The 24,752-nt window shown below is 40.8% G+C and overlaps 1 protein-coding gene across 1 annotated transcript in view; it reads left to right on the forward strand.

Annotated features, from left to right (window-relative positions):
• LOC124788833 (zinc carboxypeptidase-like) overlaps window positions 1-23,842 on the forward strand; it is a 121,801-nt gene extending 97,959 nt beyond the window's left edge. The window contains exons 8-10 of the mRNA XM_047256115.1: window positions 4,553-4,758; window positions 15,601-15,685; window positions 23,664-23,842. Coding sequence (XP_047112071.1) covers window positions 4,553-4,758; window positions 15,601-15,685; window positions 23,664-23,842 — 470 coding nt within the window. The remainder of the gene's footprint in view (window positions 1-4,552; window positions 4,759-15,600; window positions 15,686-23,663) is intronic.
• The last annotated feature ends 910 nt before the right edge of the window (window positions 23,843-24,752 follow it).

A 24,752-nucleotide genomic window follows, 5' to 3' on the forward strand; every position in this document is an offset into this window, starting at 1 on the left:
CTATTTGCTGTTTTAATGAAACCAAAATTGCGAATATCACACCGTACCTAAAATCACGAATATCTCATGAGGACATGAGGGTCGAGGTAATCCTTCGGCATTTCCTCTCTCCTCATGGGAGGCGGTGCTCTAGCTTCGTCCATCTGTTGTCTTTTCTTCTTGCGACGTGGCCAGCCCACAGCCATTTCAAGGAACCCACTGTCTCTAAGATGTCATTACCCTTCGTCACAGACCGGATGTCATCTGCCCTTTTCCTATCCTTTCTTGTATAACCCAGCATTGATCTCTCCATGGCTCTCTGTGCTGTCCTAAGTTCCCCTTTTGTAAATGAGTTCAGTGTCCATGTCTCGCAGCCATACGTCATCACAGGAAGAATACATTGATCAAATACTGCTTTCTTCAGATTTACTGGCATTTTTGATCTGAATACTGTTGAATTCTTCCCAAATGCTTGCGTCGGTAGATTTCTGGCCTTATGTCTCCCTTCATATTTATAATCTGGCCAAGGTAGACATATTCACTGACCTCTTCTAGTAGACTGTCCTTGACTTTCACATCTCCAGCTGGGACCCATTTGTTGGACATTACTTTTGTTTTGGAAAGGTTCATGTTCAAGCCAACCAGCTGACATTCCGATCAAGATCTGTAACTAAGTTTTGGAGCTCTGCGAAGTCTTTGGCCAGTAAGGCAATATCACCAGCAAATCTCAAGTTGGTAAGCCTTCTTCCATTAATTCTAATTCCCTTACCTTCCAGGCTCAGCTTTGACATACCCATTTCCAATACAGAGAGAACAGTTTTGGGGAGATGGGATCGCCTTGCTTGACGCCCCTCATGATGCGAAATTCTTGAGTTGATTCACCGATGTTAACATAAGTTGAAGAATTCTCTTAGATTTTCCTGAGCACTTCAATGTATGCTGCTCCCACTCCTTGCTTACTCAAAGCTTGGAGTACAGCCACATGGCTAACGGAGTCAAATGCCTTTTAAAAGTCAACAAAGGCAATGCAGAGAGGCAGTTGGTATTCATTCGCTCTGCTTATCGCTTCACTAACGGTCTGAATGTGGTCAATAGTGCTAAAATTGCTTCGGAATCCTGCTTGTTCTATAAGTTGGGCTGAGTCTAGGGTGGAACTAATTCGGTTTAACAAGATCTTTGTGAAAATTTTGTACAAAATTGAGAGCAAGCTGATAGGACGATAGTTTTTAATATTGTGAATCCTTCCTTTCTTGTGTATCAAAATAATCTTAGCCTTGTTCCACGATAGTGGGATTGAAGCATAGTGCAGGCAGGAAGTAAATACTTTTGCCAAGTGATTTATTGTTACCTCTCCTGCCAGTTTGAGGATGTCAACGCTGAGCTCATCATCACCCGGCACTGTTCCCTTCTTCATGCTATCTAGAGCACACTTGACTTCCGATGGGAGTATATCTGGAACACTAGGTACATCATTTAATTTAGATATACCCTAATTTTCCCTTGGATTGCTATACAAATTGCTATAAAAGTCTCTGATGAACTTCAAAACCTCCTCCTTTTCAGTGATTCGACTGTCATTTCCATCGAGTGCGATAATCTGCTTCTTACCGATTGTGAGTTTGTGTTTGGCCGACTTTAAACTTGTCTTGTTCTCCAAGCTTGCTCGTAAGGTTTCTTCAGTGAATTTCTGTATGTCAGTTTTTATTTCTCTTCGCACTGCCTTACATAGTTCGGAATACGCTACCATGTCACGATCGGTTTGGATTTTCATTTCTCTCCTCTGTTGTAAAAGGGTTTCAGTTTTGGCACTGAATTTCTTTGGTTGTTTATTTTTTTGGCATAGGCCACCGGCTTCTTGTGCACTTTAAACAATCATTTCCGCCAAATCACCATCTTTAGTTACGTGGAACTTGCTTTGGAGGACTTCTTGGAATTTCGAGGAATGTTCTTCCAAGTTTTTGAGGTTGATTACCCTTCTCTTCCCTTTCATAAGTTTATTCATTTCATTTCTTACATTGAGTTCGACCCTTGCTTCACAAGACTGTGATCACTGCCAGTGCTGAGCTGATTTAGCACTGATACGTCTTTTACAATCTGCGGAATGTTTGACAGAATAAAGTCTATCTCATTTTTGACACTGAAATTTGGGCTCCTCCAAGTTTATTTTCGGTCAGGGTGCTTGTTAAACAACGTATTCATGATGGACATATTGGTGTACTCAGCGAACTGGACTAATCTCTCACCTCTATCGTTTCGGTCGTCGATCCCATAGTTGCCCACCACTGTGTCGCCTTGTTTCTTGGTGCCAACTTTTGCATTGAAATCGCCAATTACCATTTGGAAGTGAGAATCGCTACCTTTTCTACAGGTGCTATCCAGACTTTCATAAAAGGATTCAATTTCTTCGTCAGGGTGTCTTGAAGTGGGAGCGTACACCTGAACAATCTGTATTTTATACCTATTCGACACCTTCAGGACCATTCGAGCTTTCCTGCTGGAAGTTCCTTCTAAGACAGATACTCTATCAGCAATATTCTTGTTGATTAGGAACCCAACTCCATTGAGTGTTCCTTCTGGGTCGCCACAAAAGTAAAACAAGTTGCCAGAGTACAAACGGAGACAGTCTTCCCCTTTTCGGCGTTCTTCGCTTAAACCAACAATACTCCAGCTGATTTTTGTAAGCTCTTTCTCGATCTCTTCTAATCTGTCTTTGCCTATTAGAGAGCGACAGTTATATGTACAGACTTGAAGAGTCTGTATCTTCTTCTCAGCACCTCTTGGTGTTTGGGACATCTAAGTTGCTCCCACCCGGAGATCCGACTGTGGGGCTATTAATCCGGAAAATTTAACATTAATATCACACAACATAACTCGAAGGTGAGAAGCATAATAGTCACGCTTGCTTCAGAACGGATTGGCGATGTAATTTCCAGGCCGCCCCTGACATGGGGTACAGGCGCCTTAGGTAGGACGCTCCACTAGAGTACAGACGCCACCACGTTGCTAGTTTTGGTCCACCCCGGATATTTCATTTCCCCAGTGGCACCCATATCTGAGAGGCTTTCCCCTTCGAGACGAATTAGTCAGGTAGGATTATTCATTTCTTAGTAAGTATTTCATGTAATTTTTGCCATTCAAGGAATATAAAAGTAAATTCGTTACACTCAAGGTTAGTGTTTGAGGACTGGAATAGATAATTGGTACAGGTCAGTGGCTATTTACGACAGTGCCAGTTTGCACCAGAGGAGCTGTGGGCAAGATAGTATCTTGCTTTGCAGAAATAATCGAAGATGTCTATCTTGAGCGGGCTAATTGATTCGTTTTGTCGCAGACCTTTGTTTAATTTCACTACTACTACTACTACTACTACTGCTACTCCTGCTGCTGGTGCAACTTCACAGGTGAGAAAACGACCGATCTCTTTCGTGTATCCACTGGTTATCCTACTCAACACGAGTAAATATAAGAGCATCACAATCCAGAGACACCTTGGTCAGTCAGAATTCACTAATCGGTAAACATGCAATTCAGTATTCAGCAGCACATATTACGCATCCCACATGTATAGGGCCTTAAGATAAACAGAATGAGACCTACCATTCTGTGCAGCTGTCAGTCACTGTCTGCCAACACTAGAATCCTTTATAACGTCTGCTGCTACGTGGCCCCATTACAAGCCGTATCTCTCAGATGATGACCACCACTACTATATTACGGGTGCGGTTATGTTATAGGAATCAGAGAGGCACAAGGCAATTGATTTCTGCAATAAATTTCGTCTATTAATAAAAAATGGTTCAAATGGCTCTGAGCACTATGGGACTTAACATCTGTGGTCATCAGTCCCCTAGAATTTAGAACTACTTAAACCTAACTAACCTAAGGACATCACATACACCCATGCCCGAGGCAGGATTCGAACCTGCGACCGTAGCGCTCACGGGTTCCAGACTGAAGCGCCTACAACCACACGGCCACACCGGCCGGCATCTAGTAATAGCTAATACTAACTCATTTATCACCATCACAACCACCACTAGTACCTGCTCCTGTTGATCGCCAGAAACCGCCTCTCAGCCTCTGCCACCTGCCTTGATATCAAGAGATCCCGAGACGAGCTCAGACAAACAGCTGGCTCAACTATCATCCGTGACTTAGAGCTTAAGAAGGCATAATAGTGCCGTCCGTTGTACATTACGCAGCTTGTGAGCAGTATAAGTCAAACTGGTATGAGAATTGCGTTCATTAATTTTTAACAAATTCTAAATTACCTAGTAACGTTTTGCAATAGATATTCAGTACGAGGATCTGTCTCTGTCATAAGTCAGTGACAAGCAGGGGCACAGTTTTTTGACGCCGGGAGAGAGCTAAGTAATTACTGTTGTGCTTAGTATGCATCCGAATATCATTTTTTCATCTTCCACCACTTCATTATCGGTTCACTGACGGATTATCAATGTTTCAGATACATGACTTTGACAAGAGAACTAAAAATCAGCATTTAACAAAACCAGAAGGCACTGAAATGAAAATAACCTGGTCCACAGAGATGATCGGATTCGTTTTACGACAGGTTTCGGCACCAGCGAGGACTTCTGTGCAGACAACTACCCTGGACCGGTGCCCTTCTCCGAGTACGAGGCGGCGACATTCTCGGGTATGCTGTCGGATAACGAACCAGGGACACTGTTGTTGTATGGCAGCTTTCACGCGTACGGCCAGAGGATCATGTTTCCTTACGGCGTCCCTGGCAACGTGGCCTCCAATTACGATGAGCTGGTGAGTCTTCCTTCTTGAGGTTATGACTGGTGTCTTTGGTTTTCCATGTCGTTCTCTTTCTTCTGTTTATTTGTTTACGCCTTATGAATTATTTAATTTTGTATATACAAAAGTAGAGTCTGCAACACTGCTTCTCAGTATTATGTCGTCAAAGGTCATTCAGTATCCCCTTGCCCCTCTTCTTACTTCAATTAGATACCTGAGATGGTAGAAAGACTGATTGGCTTCTGCGCTAACTTTCAGGTAGTAATAGCCAGTACTCCGTTCAAGAATGACAAGAGAAGGAGAAGGTATACTCCGAAAAATATCGGGAGATATGGGAAGATTCCAATTACATTGCATCATGGTGAGGCAGATTCTGAAATCAGATATTGGATTTTAAGGCGTACGGAGGAGCAGATATTAGTTCAGAGCACAATTTTGTAATTATGAAGAGTAGGCTGAAGTCTGAGACAGTAATCAGGAAGAATCGGCGCTCACAAAAGTGGGATACGAAAGTACTGAGGAATGAATATACACACTTGAAGTTCTCTGAGGCTATAGATACTGAGATGGCTAATAGATAAGTAGGGAAATGAGTTGAAAAAGAATGGATATCTCTAAAAAGAGCAGTCACAGAAGTTGTAAGGAAAAACATTGGTACAAGGAAGGTTACCACAAATAAAACATGGCCAACAGATGAAATACTTCAGTTGATAGACGAAGAAGCAAGTACAAAAGTGTTCAAGGATTTTTAGGACTACAGAAATACAAGTCACTACGTAATGAAATAAATAGGAAGTGCTGAAAAGTTAAGGCGAAACGGCTGACTGAATAATTTGAAGTCATCGAGATAGAAGTAACTGTCGGAAGGACTAACCCAGCAGACAGGACAGTCAAAACAACCTCCGGTGCAATTAAAAGCAGGAGCGGTAACATTAAGTGTGCAATGGGAATTCCTCTGTTAAAGGTAGAAGAGAGAGCAGATCGATGGAAAGAGTATCTTGAAGACCTCTGTGAGAGGGAGGACTTGACCGTTAACGTTATCGAAAAAGAAACATTAGTAGGCAGGAAGAGGTAGGGGAATCCAGTATTAGAATCAGCATTTAGAAGAGCTTTGGGAAAATGAAGATGAAATAATGCAGAAGGGATGGATAACATTCTAACATTTCCAAAATCATTGAGAGAAATTGTAACAAAACAACTATTTACGCTGTTGTGTAGAACGTTTGAGACTGGCGAAGTACAATTAGAATTCCGGAAAAACATCATCTACACAATTCCAAAGTTAGAAAGATCTGAGAGAATTATCCCACAATCATTTAAACAGCTCATGCATCCAAGCTGGTGACAAGAATAATACACTGAAGAATTAAAAATAAAATTGAAGGTCTGGTAGATGACGATCAATTTGGCTTTAGGAAAGGAAAAGGCACCAGAGAGGCAGTTCTGACCTTGTGGCTGAGAAAGAAGACAGACTGGAGACGAATCAAGAGACGTTGATAGTATTTATAGGATTTGTCGAACTGAATAAAGTGTACGACAATGTCAAATGGTGCAAGATGTTCGAAATTTTGAGAATAATTGGGGTAAGCTACAGGGAAAGACGGGTAATGTTCAAATGTGTGTGAAATCTTATAGGACTTAACTGCTAAGGTCATCAGTCGCTAAGATTACACACTACTTAACCTAAATTATCCTAAGGACAAACACACACACCCATGCCCGAGGGAGGACTGGAACCTCCACCGGGACCAGTCACACAGACCAGACGGGTAATATACAGCATGTGTAAGAACCAAGAGGGAACAGTAAGATTCGAAGAACAAAAAACGAAGTACTCGGAATAAAATTTGATGTACCCCCGCTGTTCAGTTTGTATATCGAAGAAGCATTAACGGAAATAAAAGTGTTATATCCTAGCCAGTAATGCCAACCGAGCCCGCTGCCAAAAGGTTGGCAGCATCAAAGTCCGGACGCCGTCCGCATAAGCAGCGCCAGCGATACAGGAAATCGCCGCAAGTCTGCGCGCGCCACCGCTGGCTTCTGGCTTCTTAAGCGCTGGAGTCGCGAGCGCTAGGACAGTTCTGGATTCGCCGCTCAGTTGTATACTCGCCACCGAATTGTGTACTTGCTAGTCAGTTGTGTGTTCATCGCAGCAGAGTTGTTGTTTGTCGTCAGCCGACGCTGACCTAGCCGCTCCGATTCGAACTAGACAGATTTCTGTAGACACGGAGTTCACTACTGTGTTTCTGTATCTTCGTTAATAAAGATAAGTACCGACTTTTATTTAATCAGAGTGTTTGGGTTTTCATCTTTCTGTTCACTGTTCCAGCGGACCGGTCGGCCCGCTATTAAAAGTGTGGCGGTGACTTCGTAAGCCGTTTCTACAGTGAATTGTTTGTCGCTACGAACGCCGCCACAAAAAAAGTTCAAGAGTGGGATTTAAATTCAAGGTGGAAGAATATCAGTGACAAGATTCGCTGATGACTTTGTTATCCTCAGTCAAAATAAAGATGAACTGCAGGATCCGTTGAACGGAATAGTCAAGTGAGTGCTGAATGTAATCTGAGAGCAAATCGAAGAAAGTCGAAAGTAATGAGAAGTAGCAGAAATGCTAACGGCGAGAAATGTAAGATCAGGGTTGGTGATGACGAAATAGTGAGGTTAAGGCATTCTGCTACCTAGGCAGCAAATTAACCCAGACGGGCGGATTAAGGAGGACATAAGAAGCAGGCTAGCACTACCAAGAAGGATATTCCTGGTCGAGAGACGTTTACTAGTATTAAACATACGCCTTAACTTGATTAAGACATTTCTCAGAATGTACGTCTGGGGCACAGTATTGTGCGGTAATGAAAGATGGACTGTGGGAAGACCGACACAGAAGACAACTGAAGCATTTTAGATGTGGTGCTACAAGTGTGTTGAAACTTACGTGGACTAATATGGTAGGGGACGAGGAATTCTCCGCAAAACCGTCGACGAAAGGAATATACGGAAATTACTGACTAGAAGAGACGACAGGATGGTTGTTCTATAACACTCCACCCGTCACTTACCTCGTTTTGGCGTGTGTTTACCCCAGCTAGTTGACTAACAGATCAACAGAGAGTGCAAAACTGCCGCAATATCGGATAACGCAAAGAAATTAATAAGGCCCTGTGACTCCTGATTGAACTGCGGTGGCAGTGCTGACATTAATTGATTCAGAATTCATCACTTTTAATTAAAAAGGGGTGCACATTGATGTTATAGTAAGCTATTGAACACCAGATGCACATGTTGAACATAAAATTAATTAAGAAAGTGACTTGGGATTTCAAATACTTGATTGAAAACAGATGCAGCCGATAAGCACAAATTTATTGTAACTCCCGACCTTCAATCATCATATTACATGACTCTCCTAACAGGCAGTGGTAATAAATTGCGTTTACGTGGAGTAAAGCGGGATAAATCAAAATTAATTCCTATCGACTGACCCAGGTGTAATGCGAAGTGCAAGAAGAATTCCCCAAAACACGGCCCATGAAACCCTCGTGGAAACTTTGCAGACGTGATCCACAAATTAATCAGTGGCCTAATTCAAGCCAGAGCGGGTGTAATATCACTGAATTCAGCGTGGCGGGGCGTCGTTGTTGTGCGGACGTCGGCCGACCTTATGGTGCTGCAAGGCTGCGCTCGTCTATTCACTCCTAGCTATATTGCTCAGTACATAGCTGAACCAAAACTTTTTACCTCCAAGCTCAATCGTTCCATTTGCTAAGTCCTAAACTGCAGAGATGCGCACTCTGTCTCAGGCAAGCAGAGTAAAGAATGCCACGTCAGCACTCTGGGGAAGCTGGGAACGGAAGACCGCTACGGAGACTTCTCCCAGTCCGCTCTTCGCCTTGGTTTCCCCTGCAGCAAAATCACTTACGCCAATTGCAGCGCTAGTTGCATTAATTATGCGTCGCTTCCCAGCGCCGACCAATGCCTGCTCTGGGAAGTGAACAAATTCCCACAAAATTTCCCTTCCTCTCAACTTCTGCTATTTAGCTCCTCCCAGGCCACCTATCAAGGTTAGCGTCTGCACAAAACACCAATTTTTCCGGAATCCTGACTCCCAGGAGAGCACTTCATAGTCCTTGGTCCTACATTCTCATTGGAGGCCAGCGTATGTCATTCTGTTGCTCTTCGCCTGATTTACTTCAGACTCTGCGGACCATGAATTCAACGTAAAGTTGCTGTAGTTACGAACACGCATATTTTGGCCTCTGTTGACCACTCCACTGTAGCTTTCCGCGGCTTTCTCGCATGTTTCACTGAAAACGGGACGACGGACATTTATCAACAGTCATACAAGTTCTCTGTCTGCTTCACGGTACACCGGCATCTGGTCACCCACCCACTCAGTCACCCATCTTAAGGCAGCTGGAGGCTCTCAGAGCTTGAGCCGCCCTAAGCTGCCTATTGTCACTTCCCATCGCCGCTCGCCAGCCGGCCACGGTCAACTCTGAATACTTCCCTGGGATAAACTAGACTCCAGCAAATCGACGCGTTTCCACAAAGTTTTCATGTCGTGTGAATTACTTTAAAACCATCACCCGACATTAATTATTCCAATATGTCCATACTATACCCTCTACAAGATGCATTGTGCCTTGTCAGTCATTTCTGTCCAGCCCTACTGTTCGCTCAACTTGAGTTAGGTGATCTTTAATAACTTCATGTAAGGTTCATAGTTCTTGCCATCTTACAGTTCATCTGTTAACACTTCTGGGAATAACTTCCGTGGTACTAAAAGAAACTGTAGAGGGTAAACCCCACAGAGGAAGACAGGGACTGGAATACAGCCAGCAAATAAGTGAGGACATGAGTTGTAATTTGCAATTGCTACTCTGGGAAAAGATCGGAACGTTGGTACCGGAGTGGAATTCGTGGTGGGTCGCGTCAAACAAGCTAGAAGAGTGATGAGTGTAATTAAAAAGTATAACATTATTAATGACAGGTATTACTAGAGCACATTTGTGCCACTGTTATTTATGTGGAAGGTGCTACCTAGGAAGAGAGTTCAACAGTCCTCCAACTCTGTAATTGGACTTTGCTGTTAAAGTATGTATTCCATGTTCAATCGTCGGAGGCATATTCAGTTTTCTTCTTCGATAGCACAATGCACTGACCGAAGATATCTCATTGATGATAGACTTTGAACAACCTGAAGCCTTTCACGTAAATAACAATGCCACAAGCGTGCTTTAATAACTGAATGTTTACCGTTAATAACATTACAGTTTTGTCTTTTTTTCCTTTTTACAAGTCTTCTGACTGGTTTGACGCGACTCGCCACGAATTCCACTCCTCTTTAACACAGGACATTGCACAGACGAACACATTCGTGTACGGGTAAGAGCTACTTGCGGTGACACGAAGTGACCTACTTGTACTAATTCTATAGGAAATAATACAACGGATGTAGTTATAAGAATGTGTGAACGTTCCCATGAAACTGATATACTACCATAACAAAAAAAGCCTAAACGTTGCAACAAATAACAGTTAAATTTCTCGTGTTGACTTGTAAGGAATATCGTTATCAACGTACACTGCTGACTGTAAGACATATTACGAGAAATAATATTTCCCAGAGAGTGGCTGACGAGAAGTAACTCCATACGATAACGATGAAACAAGCTAAGGTCGTGTCATTCACGCAGTTTATCGTCAATGATGTACGGGGCACTTCTAGTCAATACACTTCCGTCCCAGAACCGTTGCCAACAGAATTATGTTGTCTCTAATTTTGAAACCTTCGTAATTCTTCAACACATCTTACAGTTACATGTTGATAACATGATATTTCATTTTGTCTATTAAAGGATCCGTATAACTTCCGAAATAGATTGCAGAGCTCCTAACACAATTCCCATTGCTCGATCAGTGCACTCAAAACATGGTGGAGTTATCAGATAATACATCGAGAAACATAAGATGTTTCTGATATAGTAATGTTTTGACTATTTTTCATTTTTTCAGTTTATCAGTTTTCTCGATTTTTCAAAACTGCCTGCGGTATTAAATAATACTGTTCAACCTTATAACTTCCATCTTTGACCCCGAAAAGTAAAACATACACAAAAATATTCAATTCACCATGAAAAAAGGAACACAAAAGCAAATAAATTTCATAGATATAACAATAAAGAGTGGCAACAATAAACACACTCTTGACATCTTCAGAAAGCCGCTCAACAAAGAAAACTATGAAAAAGGATTACAAACAATACAAATCATAGCCACAAACAATGGTTACAGCACCCATATAGTACAAAAATTCAACCAAAAATTGATAACACAAATAAAGAAAAATGAAAACAAGCAGATAACACAAACACCAAAGAATCACACAGAAAGTGCAGGACACACGGAACCACAAAACAACAACACTCATGACACGAATAACAGAAAAAATGGTACACTCTTACATACAAGCAACACACAAGACAGAAAATATGCTAAAGAAACAGGGTTTACATATAGCTTACAGAACTGGAAAAACACTCCAGTCACATTTACAAACAACAGACAAACCAGATAAAAACCAAGGAGCTGGTATATACCAGCTAGAGTGCCAAGTATGTAAATCAGTATATCTGGGAATGAGAAGCAGAAACTTCAAAACTAGATATAAAGAACATATAAGAAGTTGGAAATATGAAAGTAGCCATTCCACCTTCGCCGAACTCCTGATAAAACATGGACACTAACTATCCAACACGGAACGTGCGAAGACAGTTATCAGGGTGAATAATCACAACAAAAAGCCTGTGACATTGAAAGAAAACAAACGTTCACATACAAAGAGCCACCGAAATGGAAAAGAAGGTACTCAACGACCAAATCCATATAAGTAATAGCTCTCTGATCGTGGTAGCGACTGAAACAACAACAAACCGAAGTGTAACCAGGATAAACAATTAATGAATCTCCGTCCCCCCTTCTCCTCCCCCCCCCCCCACATATATGTCCTGTGTATGTATGTGTGTGTGTGTGTATTTCCTGTGTGAAATTGTGTCATTCTTTCGTGAGAGGGTGTTCTTTTCCCCCTTTTTTTTAATAAATGGATATTTTTGTGTATGTGTGTGTATTTTGCTGTGTGTAAATGTTATATATTTGTGTGTTATACAGGGTGTCCCAGCTATCTTGTCCACCCAAAATATCTCTGGAACAATAACAACTATTGGAAAACGACTTTCAGCGGTATCAATGTAAGGCTGGGGCCCATGAATGTACATATTTGGAAACATTCTAAAACGTAAGCATATATGTTTTTTAACACAACTTAACGTTTTTTTTTAAATGGACCTCCTATATTTTTTCTCCAGCAATCTATAGCATGACAAAGCACATACACAATGGAGTTGATTGCATCGCAATATTCCCATTACATCCCGAGATATTGAGACGCGAAGCTGACGCTTGAAACACCCGACATGCGCTGCTAGCGCACGTCCTGAGGCTCAGGCGTGAACCCCATGCTGCCCGTAATCGCGATGTGATTCACATGTGTAATCACACCTCCATACTTATCAAGAAGTCCGAAACGAATAATACGGTCTGCTGCCATCCTGCATTAACGTCGTACATTCCAGCAGGTATTTATCCCATAGGCTAGGGGTGATGCGGTTCTGTAACATATCTGTGTACCGCAACGTTAGTCACAAAGTTAACCTCGCTTATCGTTAATCCGTTACTAAAAAGGTAATGCCGTTCAACGTTAAAATTTTACTTTACTGTAGATCTAGCGCAAGTGACAGTTAGTCATTCACTTGTAATAGTAAAATTCATGTTGATGGTTTTAGTGAAACGAGCAGTGAACTAAAAGTTTTACCGTTGTTTAGGCAAAAATGTTTTGATTTGGGAAGTTCAGGTAGGACATAGAAGATGAATGTAAACATGTTTAGCCAATTAGTTTTATTATCACATAATTATCAATGTTATGTTTATCTAATGCGTTAAATGACAAATTGTTGCAAACAAATGTTTCTTAACATCACTGGGTAAAATGGCCCTTTGTAGAAACTTCCACTGTGATACCAGCACTACATACTAAACATAGCGTTCACATCTCATGCTCAAAGTGATGCCCATTTGCTTGCATACATAGGGTACTCCGCGGATGAAGGATGCCCTACTTCGTGCTACTGTTTCCTCTTAGATGGTTGCACAAGCATCAATAATGCGTTGCTTCATATCCTCTGGTGTTGTTGGTTCATGTTGGTAAACAGCATCCTTCACTGCTCCCCAAAGAAAATAATCCAGCGGTGTAAGGTCCGGAGATCGGGCAGGCCACCTAACTGGGCCACCTCGTCCAATCCACGTACCAGGGAACTTACGGTTCAGAAGTCGTCGTGCTCGTAAGGCGTTACGTGCAGGGCATCCGTCATGCTGATACCACATGACCATTCTCCGGTTCAGAGGTACGGTGTCCAAGAGAACAGGAAGATTGTGTCGTATAAATCTGGAGTATTGTCTACCATTTTGGATACCATTTATAAAGAAAGGTCCGATAATGGTATCTCCAATAATCCCACACCAAACATTAACTTTCCCCGGACGTTGATGCTCTACCTCACGGAGCCATTTTGGATTGTCTGCGGACCAATACTGCATATCCCTCATATTGCCAATTCCTTTGTTGGAGAATGATGCCTCGTCGGTAAAGAGAACATCTGCAAAAAAATTTGGATTAGTCAGAAGTTTTTGCTGAGCCCACCGACAAAATGTTACCCTATTGCGGAAGTCATTTCCAAGAAGATCCTGGTGTAAATAAACATGGTAAAGATGAAATTTATGACGTTTAAGAATACGCTGTGCACTTGATTTCGACACACCAACTTCACGTTCAATTTGACGTGTGCTGATCTGAGGATTCACAGCTATGGTAGCGAGCACAGCAACTTCAGCACGTTCATCTGTGCGTGTTCTATGACGATGTCGAGGTCTTGAATTTAAGCTTCCCGTTTCACGTAGACGAGATGTGAGACGACCAAACATCCGGCGTGAAGGCGATGGCTTGTCAGGGAATCGTCTTCTGTACAGTCGTTCTGCCTGAACAGCATTTCGTCCAACTACAACAGGGTACAGTACAGGTATGTGGAGTAGGGTAGAAAATAGACATATTAATAATCATAATATTCGCTAACAGTACTATCAACAAACAAGCAATCTCATAACGTATTTCCCGTAAACGTACATTCTCCATAGGTCAGCAGCATTTCTACCATATCTTCATGTGTGTACATTATACTGTACAGTATAAGTTCCACAACACAACGTTTATTCACAATGTGTACTACCTCCGTGCCGTCACTAGATTACTCTGATGCATGACTACACTGGCAAGCGGTGTACTGCACGCCAAAGCAACAACAAATGCGATGCTCGGAGGGTGGTGGACTACAGGAGTTTGCATGGGTCGTAAATCATAAACAAGGCGAAGTGGTTGTGGCAGTAGTGGGAACTACGTTGGACACTTGACCAGGTAGAGCCAGGCCCTGCGCGACAGGCACAATGGGTCATATAACGCATTAGATAAACCTTATTTTGGGTGTGCAGGATAAATAAGACAACCTGACGGGTGTACACCGATCGGTACTGGTTCATATTGTGTACGTAGATACGTTAAACGTGCAAGAGGGAAACCATTATGTGCTTATGAGAGTTGATGGCAGCAGACCGTATTATTCGTTTCGGACCTCTTGATAGGTATGGAGGTGTGATTACACATGTCAATCACATCGCGATTACGGGCAGCATGGGGTTCACGCCTGAGCCTCAGGATTTGCGCTAGCAGCGCATGTCGGGTGTTTCAAGCGTCAACTTCGCGTCTCAATATCTCGGGATGTAATGGGAATATTGCGATGCAATCAACGCCATTGTGTATGTGCTTTGTCATGCTATGGATTACTGAAGAAAAAATATAGGAGGTCCATTTAAAAAAACGCAAGTTTGTTTTAAAAAAGACATTTGCTTTCGTTTTAGAATGTTTCCAAATATGTACATTCGTGGGCCCCAGCCCTACATTGATACCGGTGAAAGTTCAATAGCTGTTATTGTTCCAGAGATATTTTGGGTGGACAAGATAGCTGGGACACCCTTTATAACACAAATATCCATTTATTAAAAAAAGAGGAAAAAGAACACTCCCTCAAGAAAGAATGACACGGTTTCACACAGGAAATGCACACACACACACACACACTCACAACAAATGAAAAATATCGAACCACACACACAACACAAACAGAAGACGACAGATGAACGCACAACAACTGTTGACAACATACACACCGAAAACACGCATATGTTGATCACAAAATGGAAAGTGCGAGTAATACAAGCGATGTGACAAATGTGGGTGAAAGAATGTCAGTAAACGTCCTGCTGGAGCACAAGCATGAGTTAACAGCGCGGGAAATCATAAGTAACACCGAACGAAAATTTCGTATTACGAGATTTGCGGTACAAAAGTTTATTCTAACCTAGAAAACAACAGTAAAACAAGACGAAATGTAACACAGCAGCAAGTTGCATCAACCATTTAACACGTTTATTCTATATATAAACATTATGTATTACAGGCCACTGAAGAAGCTTCCCAAATAAAAGAAGCGAAATGTGTATGACAATAAACAAACTGCCCTCAATTAATTGCATACCTCCACAAATTTAAAGCAACTTAGTAAAGATGGAGGACAGAAAAAAAGATGGATATTACATCTGCGTACTAGTATTACTGTAGATTACTGAAATGCTTTGCAAACAGAGGCTGCAGGATATGTTTTTCTGTAATTAAAACTTTCTCGCTTTCTTTTTCAGCTCGAAATGACTCAGAGAGCCAGCGAAGCTCTAGCAGCCAGATATGGCACAACCTATACCGTTGGTAGCGTGCTGGATCTTCTGTGTAAGTATCACAGTGTCCTGACTGCTATTTCAATTAATCTAAAAACTTAAATCATTGCATATTTTCTCTTCAAATTACTTTGTCTGTAGTCCTCTGTAGCCAATATTCACGCTGCAAACTTTTAATACTGCGAGAGCAACATGCAAGGCTTATCACCTGAATTTTAAAGACAGTTGTGGGGTAGCAAGCACTTACCTATATTTCTAGTGGCGACTGAGTTATTGTTTTTTCTCCATCACGTGACCAAGGTGAAGACCGCAGAGATTAGCGCATGCCGTGCGAAGAGCTTACGAAGAGATTGCGTAATAATTTGATGCAAATTTAAATGTTTAAATATTGTTTAAAATTTAGACATATTATGTTAAACTAAACCAATGACTAAAGGTTTTGAGTGTCAGCATGATCTGATAATTAGCTGTTTCAAAAATCGAGATTTACGAAATATTGAATTTAGAAAGTTGAAATTTTGGAGTAAGGTTCAGTTGGTTATCAGAATATTCTGTGGAATTTTTCATGGAGCTTCAGGGAGTTCTACTATTGAAATTAGGTTCAACATATGGTAAAAAATATATGGTAGATGTTTTATGAAGCTACCTCCTCTACCTCTTGGATTATTGAGCAAAGACCAACTTTTGTGACAAAAACTAAAAAAAATGAGTTAGATTAACTTATCTCAGTGCATAAGATACAAAGCTAAAATGAACAGCACTTTATTTTATATAAGTAATAATGAAACAGTATCAACTTTGACTATGATATTGTAACTTAATATAGATACAGAAAATTAGAAAGTGGCCACTATCTACCAGTAGTTCCGTTTGAAATATTCTGGAGGTTAAAGATTAAACATTATCAGACTGAGAATTTTATACAATATAAAGAGAGTTCAGACTTACTTAGAGAAAAATTGGTATCGGTATAGGTCTTCCACTAACAACGTTATAAATAATTCTGTAATAAAAAAAAGGGTTCTGGGTTAGCACTGAAGCAGATGCTGGAAGCAGTTTAAGAGCGAGTGATTCCCTAGCAGATCGCAATGCGAGTATATAATGCCCTCTGTGTATGCACTGAGGAGGTTATTCGATCGCCGTCAGTCATACTGGATGCGTTACGCTCAGCTGCAGAATGTGCTGTGATTGGCTTCGTGACAGTGCGCTGAAGCCTCGGGACGTGATAATGACGACTGACGCTATCGATTTTTCGATCGAATAAAATATGGCGGATGTCTCGTGAAAATGTGTAAAAGTGAACCTATTTTAATTAATGATTTACTGGGAAACCCGTGTTTCATTTTGGAAGTTCTGTTTCGTGTGCCGCTCTATACTATACAAAACCGCGGGACAAGTGTCTGAGATTAGTCCCCCACTTTTAAGGAGAGCAGTTAACTTTACGTAATTCTGAACAACAGTAGAAATCGTCTCTGAATTGTGTCAAGAACAAGCTTTAATAATTTTCCAAACAAATTCTTGTGCGTACAAATTTTTTTCAGATTATACTGCTCTGCTAAACGACAGCAGGCTTTTACTGATCGTCTTGTTTGCTGATTTCTCTGCCTTATTCTTAGAGAGCTAGAACATTTTCTTTGAGTTTCGGCGTGGAGTATGGTGAACCTGAGGACCGAAGACTGTGAACAGTACTTCCTCCATCGTTTTCAGTCTGTTTGCACAAATGGTTTCCAGGCCTTTGTAAAATACTATGATATCCTAAAATCACACAGGCTACCAATATTTCAACTTATAAGACTAAGTAAGAAACCAAATACCTTTACCCGTCGCCCCACACAGTATTCTTACGTATTTATCTATGCATTACCCTCTATACAATAACCTTTTGATCAGTGCAGCTGTTCAACATGTATTCCATACACAGGACCGAAGACGCTAACCGATCCCTTTTTTTATACAGGGATAGCTGTACGTCAGAGAGAACCGAATATGGATATTTCAGAAATTTGCTCACTTCCATACCACGTTTGTAGACGGCAACGGGATTATGTTGCCGTCTTTTGTCCAAAGACTAGTTTGATTAATTTGATGCGACTCTTCATCCTAGTCTCTACAGTGCAAGTCTCCTCGTGTCTGCCCAATTATTGAAACCTACATCCTACATTAGCTTGAAGCTGCTTGCTGTATTCAAGGCTTGATCACCCGCTCCAGCATCATTTCTCACAACTACCAAATTAGCTATGTTGATACTACCAGTCTATGTATTATATTTTATTACAAATCTGCAAACTATGACTGTTTTTACAGTCAAATTATATTAAGCTCGCTGAATCAATTCGACACCATGGAATGAAACAGATTTTACATTCTCTTTGCACGAGTCATTATTAGTTGTTTCTCTGACAGAACAACATTACGTACCTCCTTTCAGTGACTCAATTCGTAATCTAATTCCCTCGTTATCATCTGATTTAATTCAAATTATCCTTAATCAAATGATCTGCCAATTTCATTTCGGTGCCTGACATAATAACGTCGTCAGCAAACATCTATGTTCTCATTTCTTCTCCCTGAACTGTAGTTTCCTTTCTAAATTTCTCCTTGAATTCTTTTACAGATTTCTCAGAGTATAAATTGAATAATATACCAAGGAAACGAATCGAAGACCATGTTATTGAAAGGTATGGTGAAGTAAACGAATGTGAAAACGGAGACATGATCTGCTAGAAGAATAAGACCTTGGTCAAACAACACATCATTCGCTCAGAATTATTAAGTTCCTTGGGAGATTATACCATGACGCAGTATCTCGCCTTCTATTAAGGTTACATGACACAGAGATATCCAGATACGTCACCGAGTGATGTGGCGCAGTAGGTAACACAATGAACTCGCATTCAGGATGACGACGGTTCAAATCCGCATCCGTCTATCCAGATTTAAGTTTTTTGTGATTTCCCTAAATTGCTCCAGGCAAATGCCGGGATGGTTCCTTTGAAAGGGTGCGGCCGATTTCCTTCCGCATCCTTGACACCATCTAAGCTTGTGCTCCGTCTCTAATGACCTGGATGTCGGCGGGACGATAAACCCACTCTTCCTCCCTTCCTTCCACAGACTTCAAGAAGAAGCTAATATTCCAAAGAAGTCAGATGTGTATAAGTGTTAATAATATTGAATAAATAGTTTAATAAGTCACGACTGCAAAATAGTGACACATATTATGTACAGCACTAGGGAAAAAACTGTTAGAAGCTGATCCCAGTGAATATCAGTTTGGGTTCAGAATATACATATGATCACATGAGGTAATACTCGTTCTACGACATAAAATATCTGTTCAGAAACATTGGGACACACTTACGCAGTACCAAAATGACTACTGGCTATCACAAGAAGGGGGTATACCATTATAAAAGTGGGCGGTGGGTATTGTGTTTCCAGTAGAGAGGAAATAGCAGTAGAATAGGTCACTCAAGAGTGCTCAATGACTTCGAATATGGACTACTCATTGGATGTCAACTCTGTAAGAAATGCATAAAAGACATTTGAATCCTAAATTTGCCCAAGCTGGTTGCTGGTAATGTGACTGTGACTTGGAAACACGAAGAAACAATCACAACCAAATCACGCCCGGCTAGATGTCATCTTCTAATAGGCGGAGGCCGTCTAACACTGCAGAGGGTGGTTGTAAAATATAGAGTTCTGTATTAACATCTCAATAATGCCTAATGGAACATTTTTGGTATGAGTTAGAATGTTCATTTCGCTCCAGATCACGGCGTACAACATTACTACCTTCTCTCGTTTCCGCCCGTGAGGAGGAATGCGTTTCTGTTCTTTCATAGACATTCAGATACCTTAGTCAAAGTTTCCCCAGCAGAGTTCAAGTGATCGCAAAGGTGGAAGATCGACAAACCCATTATTAATATCCAATGATACTCAGGATGCTTTAGATCAGACAGTGTAAGACGACGGAATGAAAAATGCAAATCCACATTTATAACATTCGTAGGCTTACGAAAGTATTTGACAACGTTGTCTGAAGAACACCGTTGAATTTTTGAAGGTATCTTCAATAAAGTAAAGGGAGCGAAAGGATATCTACAACGTTTACTGAAACCAGACTGTAGTTACAAGAGTCGAATGATATGAAAGTGATGCAGCAGTTGAGAAGGGAATGAGGGCTGTAGTGTACTCCTATGTCATTCTATATGAATTTATAGCAAGGTGTAAAAGAGGGCAAGGAAATATTTCGGAAGAGTGGTAAAGCTTAAGGGGAAGAAAGATTGCTTCTGACACTGTAAACCTCTCAAAAACGGTTATGGACTTGGAAGTTTAGTTCAAGGGGAAGGATAGTGTCGTGGAAATCGCTTACAATATTAACATCAAAGGAAGTATTGATGTGTAGTACAAACTAGTCAGGCAATGCAGACGAAATTACATCAGACAATGAGAGCCAAAAGTTGCGGACGAGTTTTTGTACGACCAAAGTAGAGAGGGTATAAAATCAATACCATTATTATGAAGATTATAAACCTAAACCCAATATCTTAATAAAATCCATAAAATTACTATAAAATCAAAGTTTTACAATTTAAAATAAATAAATTATAAATTAATAACTTTAAACTTGACCCTTAAAGAATAAATAAGTTAAAATTTATGCCAGTATCTAAGAAGTTAAATAAAAACAAATTACGTTAAAAAAACTAATATTTTTGTTAAGAAACAAATCGAAGTGAGTACGTAAAATTCAAAATTTTTAGAAACATTGATACAAAAGGTACAAGAAATTGAATTTGCTTTAACGAATTTTAATTAATATTTCATAAACCACTTATAATACACAGCAAACTATAATATAAAAACATCAGTTCTACAATGCACACCAAGACATAACACATTAAAATTATTTCTGTTGAACAATTAAATAAAGAAAAATCTAATACAACATAAATAATAACCAGGATCCTGATTTGCACAGGAAAATTTTCAGTACATGCAAAATATTTTGGTAAAAAGTCCTACCTAGAACCTGTTCCTAGCGTTTCTGAAAAGAGAAATTTATTAATACTGAATATAAATTTAATTGTTAAGAAATATTTCCTGAAAGCAAATGTCAGGGATGTAGCCTAGCGAAATAAAACGTGGACGATTGGCGTCATTGACAAGAACAGAACATAAGCTTTTGTAACATGCTGGTACAAATGAGTAGACTGAGTAAATGAGTAGACTGAGTAAATAATAAAAAGGTAGAGTATCGAACTCGGAATGATAGTGCATTAAGGCACAATTTTGCAAGAGAAGCGATCGATTGATAGAACACACTCTGCGGCATGCAGTAACAATGAAGTTAATTATGGAGGGGTGTATAGGACGGGGGTAAAAATTTTATATGGTGACCAAGACGTGATTAAATTAAGCTAGTTCAAATTGATGTCCGTTTCAGTAGTTATGCAGAGCTGAAGAGGATTCCGTAGGATATATAGAGTGGAGAGCTCCATCTACTGCGTCTTCTGAATATAGCCCATGAAAAAGAATCAATAGAAGAGATTTGTAAAATTTGTTATATCAGGTCCAGAACCAAAAAAATTCATTTAACGTAATACCATTAGAGCACAGAATATTAATTTAGTTCAGCTTTTCGTATCAAGGGTGTTATGTACTACACTATAAATATCTCTATTATAACAGACTGGTTATTAATCATCTCTTACCGCACCAAATTAACGTTTTCTCGAAGCACAATTCAAAGTTTTACACACTCACGTACCAATAACTGTTTCTTCTTTTTTTTCTTTTGCCTCTCCTTAGACTAATGTATGGGATGATTCCGTAATGATCTTACAAACTTTTAGGCGTGAAGGAGAAGGTAAATTTATCAATTTGAGGTAAGTGGCGCGTGTCCAGGAACAACCACGTCGAAAGTTACAAGCGAAAATCGTAGTGATACCTATGGGAGTGGAATACATCTATCGGTACTTTTGTTGCTAATGCTATAGGGTAAGCGTCTTTCAGAGGAAGAAGTATGAACCAAAAGAATAAGATTGTCTTGCAAACGTGGGCTGTAAAATGCCTAGCTTAAGAGTTGTGGACATTTGCTCAGTAGAAGAAACATATTAACGGAATAGTGAAGATAAATGGATGCTCTTAGTCTTGAGGTATGCATTATATAACCCTTATTTACTGGATTTTTTCTTGTTTTTGTCCATACTATCACCTCTGAAAGTTGTCTGCTTACAGTCTTAGCAACAGTTTGCAGGTGTATGTATTCCATTGGCGGATGTATTAGAAAACTTCTCGCTTATGACTTTCCACTAGGTCATTTCCGGACAGGGGTCTCTTACCTCAGATTAATCCATTTAGCATTCTCTGTCATCCTCGTACGTATGGTGGGAAGAATGGTACGTAGTGCACTCGGCCTCGTAATGGAGACAGAGGAGCTACTTGACTGAATAGTCGCCTCTCCACGATCTGGAAAATCTCAGAAATGCCAGGCACAGCGGGTGCTGACCACATACCAGATCTGCATGAGACAGCGAAGCAGACGATGACAAGGCGGCCGGTGGACATCGTTTTTGTAACTCCTACCCGTTCCCAGATATCTAATTGGAAACCATACGGCCCCCAATCACATTAATATGACCTCCACGTACATTCGACGAGAACGTGCAGTAACCACTCTCAGACAGGAAGTTTTAGCGCCACCAGAAGACTCCATTTAAATAGCGTCGGGGGGACGCGAAAAAACAGTGCGGTCGTTGTCGTAATGTGGAAACGTAGCGATTTAACTGACGTCCAAAAGCACAAGATCATTAGCTTAGGGGCCAAAGGTGGAAGCACTGCCGAAGCGGCTAAGTCCGTGAACTGTTCAGGTGAAGAGCCGCGCACCTTTTGAACAACAGGGCGCGCAGATGAACCAAGGGGCTGCCAACAGTGTCTCTTCAAAGACCGTTCAGGGAACATTGCTACATATGGGTCTCCGGAAGAGGGGATGTTTCATGCACTCAGGTTGACTGCTGTATATATACGACAAAAGCAGGAATTTTCACGCCAATACCGCAACCCGACGACCACTGAGTGGCGACAGGTGTACTTTGCAGGTGAATCACGTTTTACGCTCTGTGGGCCAGATAGGCGCTACCGTGTACGGCGCGAAACGTCTCAAAGGAAACTCGCTGCACACAGGAGGGAGCGTTATGGTCTGAAGAATGTTTTGTTTCATTCCCTGGGTGATATTGGCATTCTGTAAGGCACTGCGGATCGAACGAACAAGGTTTCTATCATTGGAAATCAAGTCGAGTTTGTTTTCCCTAGGCACAAAGGCATCTACCAGCAGGACCATGCGACGTGTCACACAGCTCGCAATGTGCGTGCTTCATTCGAATAGCACCAGGATAACTTTGCTGTACTCCGCTTGCCTTCAAACTCATCGGATTAACGTCCAATCGACAGTTTATGAGACCACCTCGCTCGGACCGTGCTATGGATCCTCAGCCGACAAATCTAGCCGAGCTGGCCTCGGCACTAGAGTCGTCATGCTTCAGCATCCCTGTCGGTACCTTCTAGAACCTCAATGGCCATCTTCCTGCACGTCTCACGCCACAAAAGTTGCTTATTTAGGCTTTTGACAGGTGCTCACGTTAATGTGACTGGACAGTGTATTTAAAGTATAACGAGGGGACTATTTTAGCTGTAGATAAGTATTTCGTAGACATTCAAGAAATACGTTTGAGGGACAGAATGGGCTAACCAGAAACATATGGGACGTAACGTATTGACTTAAACAAGCGCTGCCTTAGAAATGTTAGTACATTTTGTTTACTTAAAGATCACTGTCTGTTTCAGTAATGCCTAAACATTTTCCCTAATCTCGTATGTACATCACCAACGTGTTTCTCATGTTATTTACTTTTGGGTCCTCCGTTCACAACTTTCGTCTAAATAATGACTTTGAGAATGTTTGTTAATAAGATGTAGGGTAACATAGCCTCTGTGAGAACTGAAACAGTTTCTGTTTTGACATGTTTTAGCTCCAGCATCGGAGTCTAGCATCGACTGGATGCAGGGAGTGCTCGGTCATGAGTACAATATTGCGTGGGAGCTGAGGGACGAGGGCCAGTATGGCTACCTGCTGCCTGAGGACCAGATCGTCCCCACTTGCCAGGAGGCGTTCGACAGCTTGGTCTCCATCCTCCGGGATTTGCTCTAAGACGAAAAAATGCCAAAGAAGCACTAGCCCTAGTCACAGCTCTAGGCCAACACTACAGTGTGGTGCACGGAGCATCACTCATTTTTTGTATGAACGACTTAGTTTTGGACACGGCCAGTGGAGATTTCATGCAAAAGTTATTACTACATCTGTTCATCTATTGAATATAAGTGTCCCAGTCAGAACTGCATAACTAGATGCAGCACATTTGATGTTTACAAATGAGTTCCAGTTTGAACAGATTTATCTCCATAAGAAAACGGAACCTTACTGAAAGAAGAGCGATATCAAGAAAAACTGGTAATTTTATTCCTGCCCATCCACCATTGCTACGTAAACTGTTCCATTATTAATATTCTGTGAAATATATATCAAGACCTAGAGAAACAAGGGCAAGCTAATCATGTTAAATTACACATTATTAATTAATTCAGTTTTAGATATTTGTGATTTATGTAATAAACTGAAAACTAAATAGAAACAATAACAATTATTTTATCAGTTCTACAAATTAATACGAAAGTGTAATCTGGCCCAGTGCGGGGTAAAGATGATTCTAGTCAAGGGTCAAAATGACGACACTGATAAAAGTTGACAATTTTTATTGTTAGAAAGTAAGAGACAGTACATTATTTAATGATAAATGCTATATATATTTCTTATTAAATGGTATATAATGAAAGGATTGTTGTGTATAAGATCAGTATAGTTCAAGATTAGTGCATTTCATTCTCAAAAGTCACGTAAGAATTTTCCGCCTTCGAAGCTCGAGAGCAGACCTCATACCACCGTGTGTGGCATTTGCAGTCTACTTGTGGATTGTCAAATAAATCCCACTGTATGCAAGCCACCGCCCTGCACTTTCTTTGAGTGTTTTTCTTTGTTTCCGTAAACGTACTTGACCCATCTT

This window comes from Schistocerca piceifrons, chromosome 3 (genome assembly GCF_021461385.2).
Source record: "Schistocerca piceifrons isolate TAMUIC-IGC-003096 chromosome 3, iqSchPice1.1, whole genome shotgun sequence".
Lineage (NCBI taxonomy): Eukaryota > Metazoa > Arthropoda > Insecta > Orthoptera > Acrididae > Schistocerca > Schistocerca piceifrons.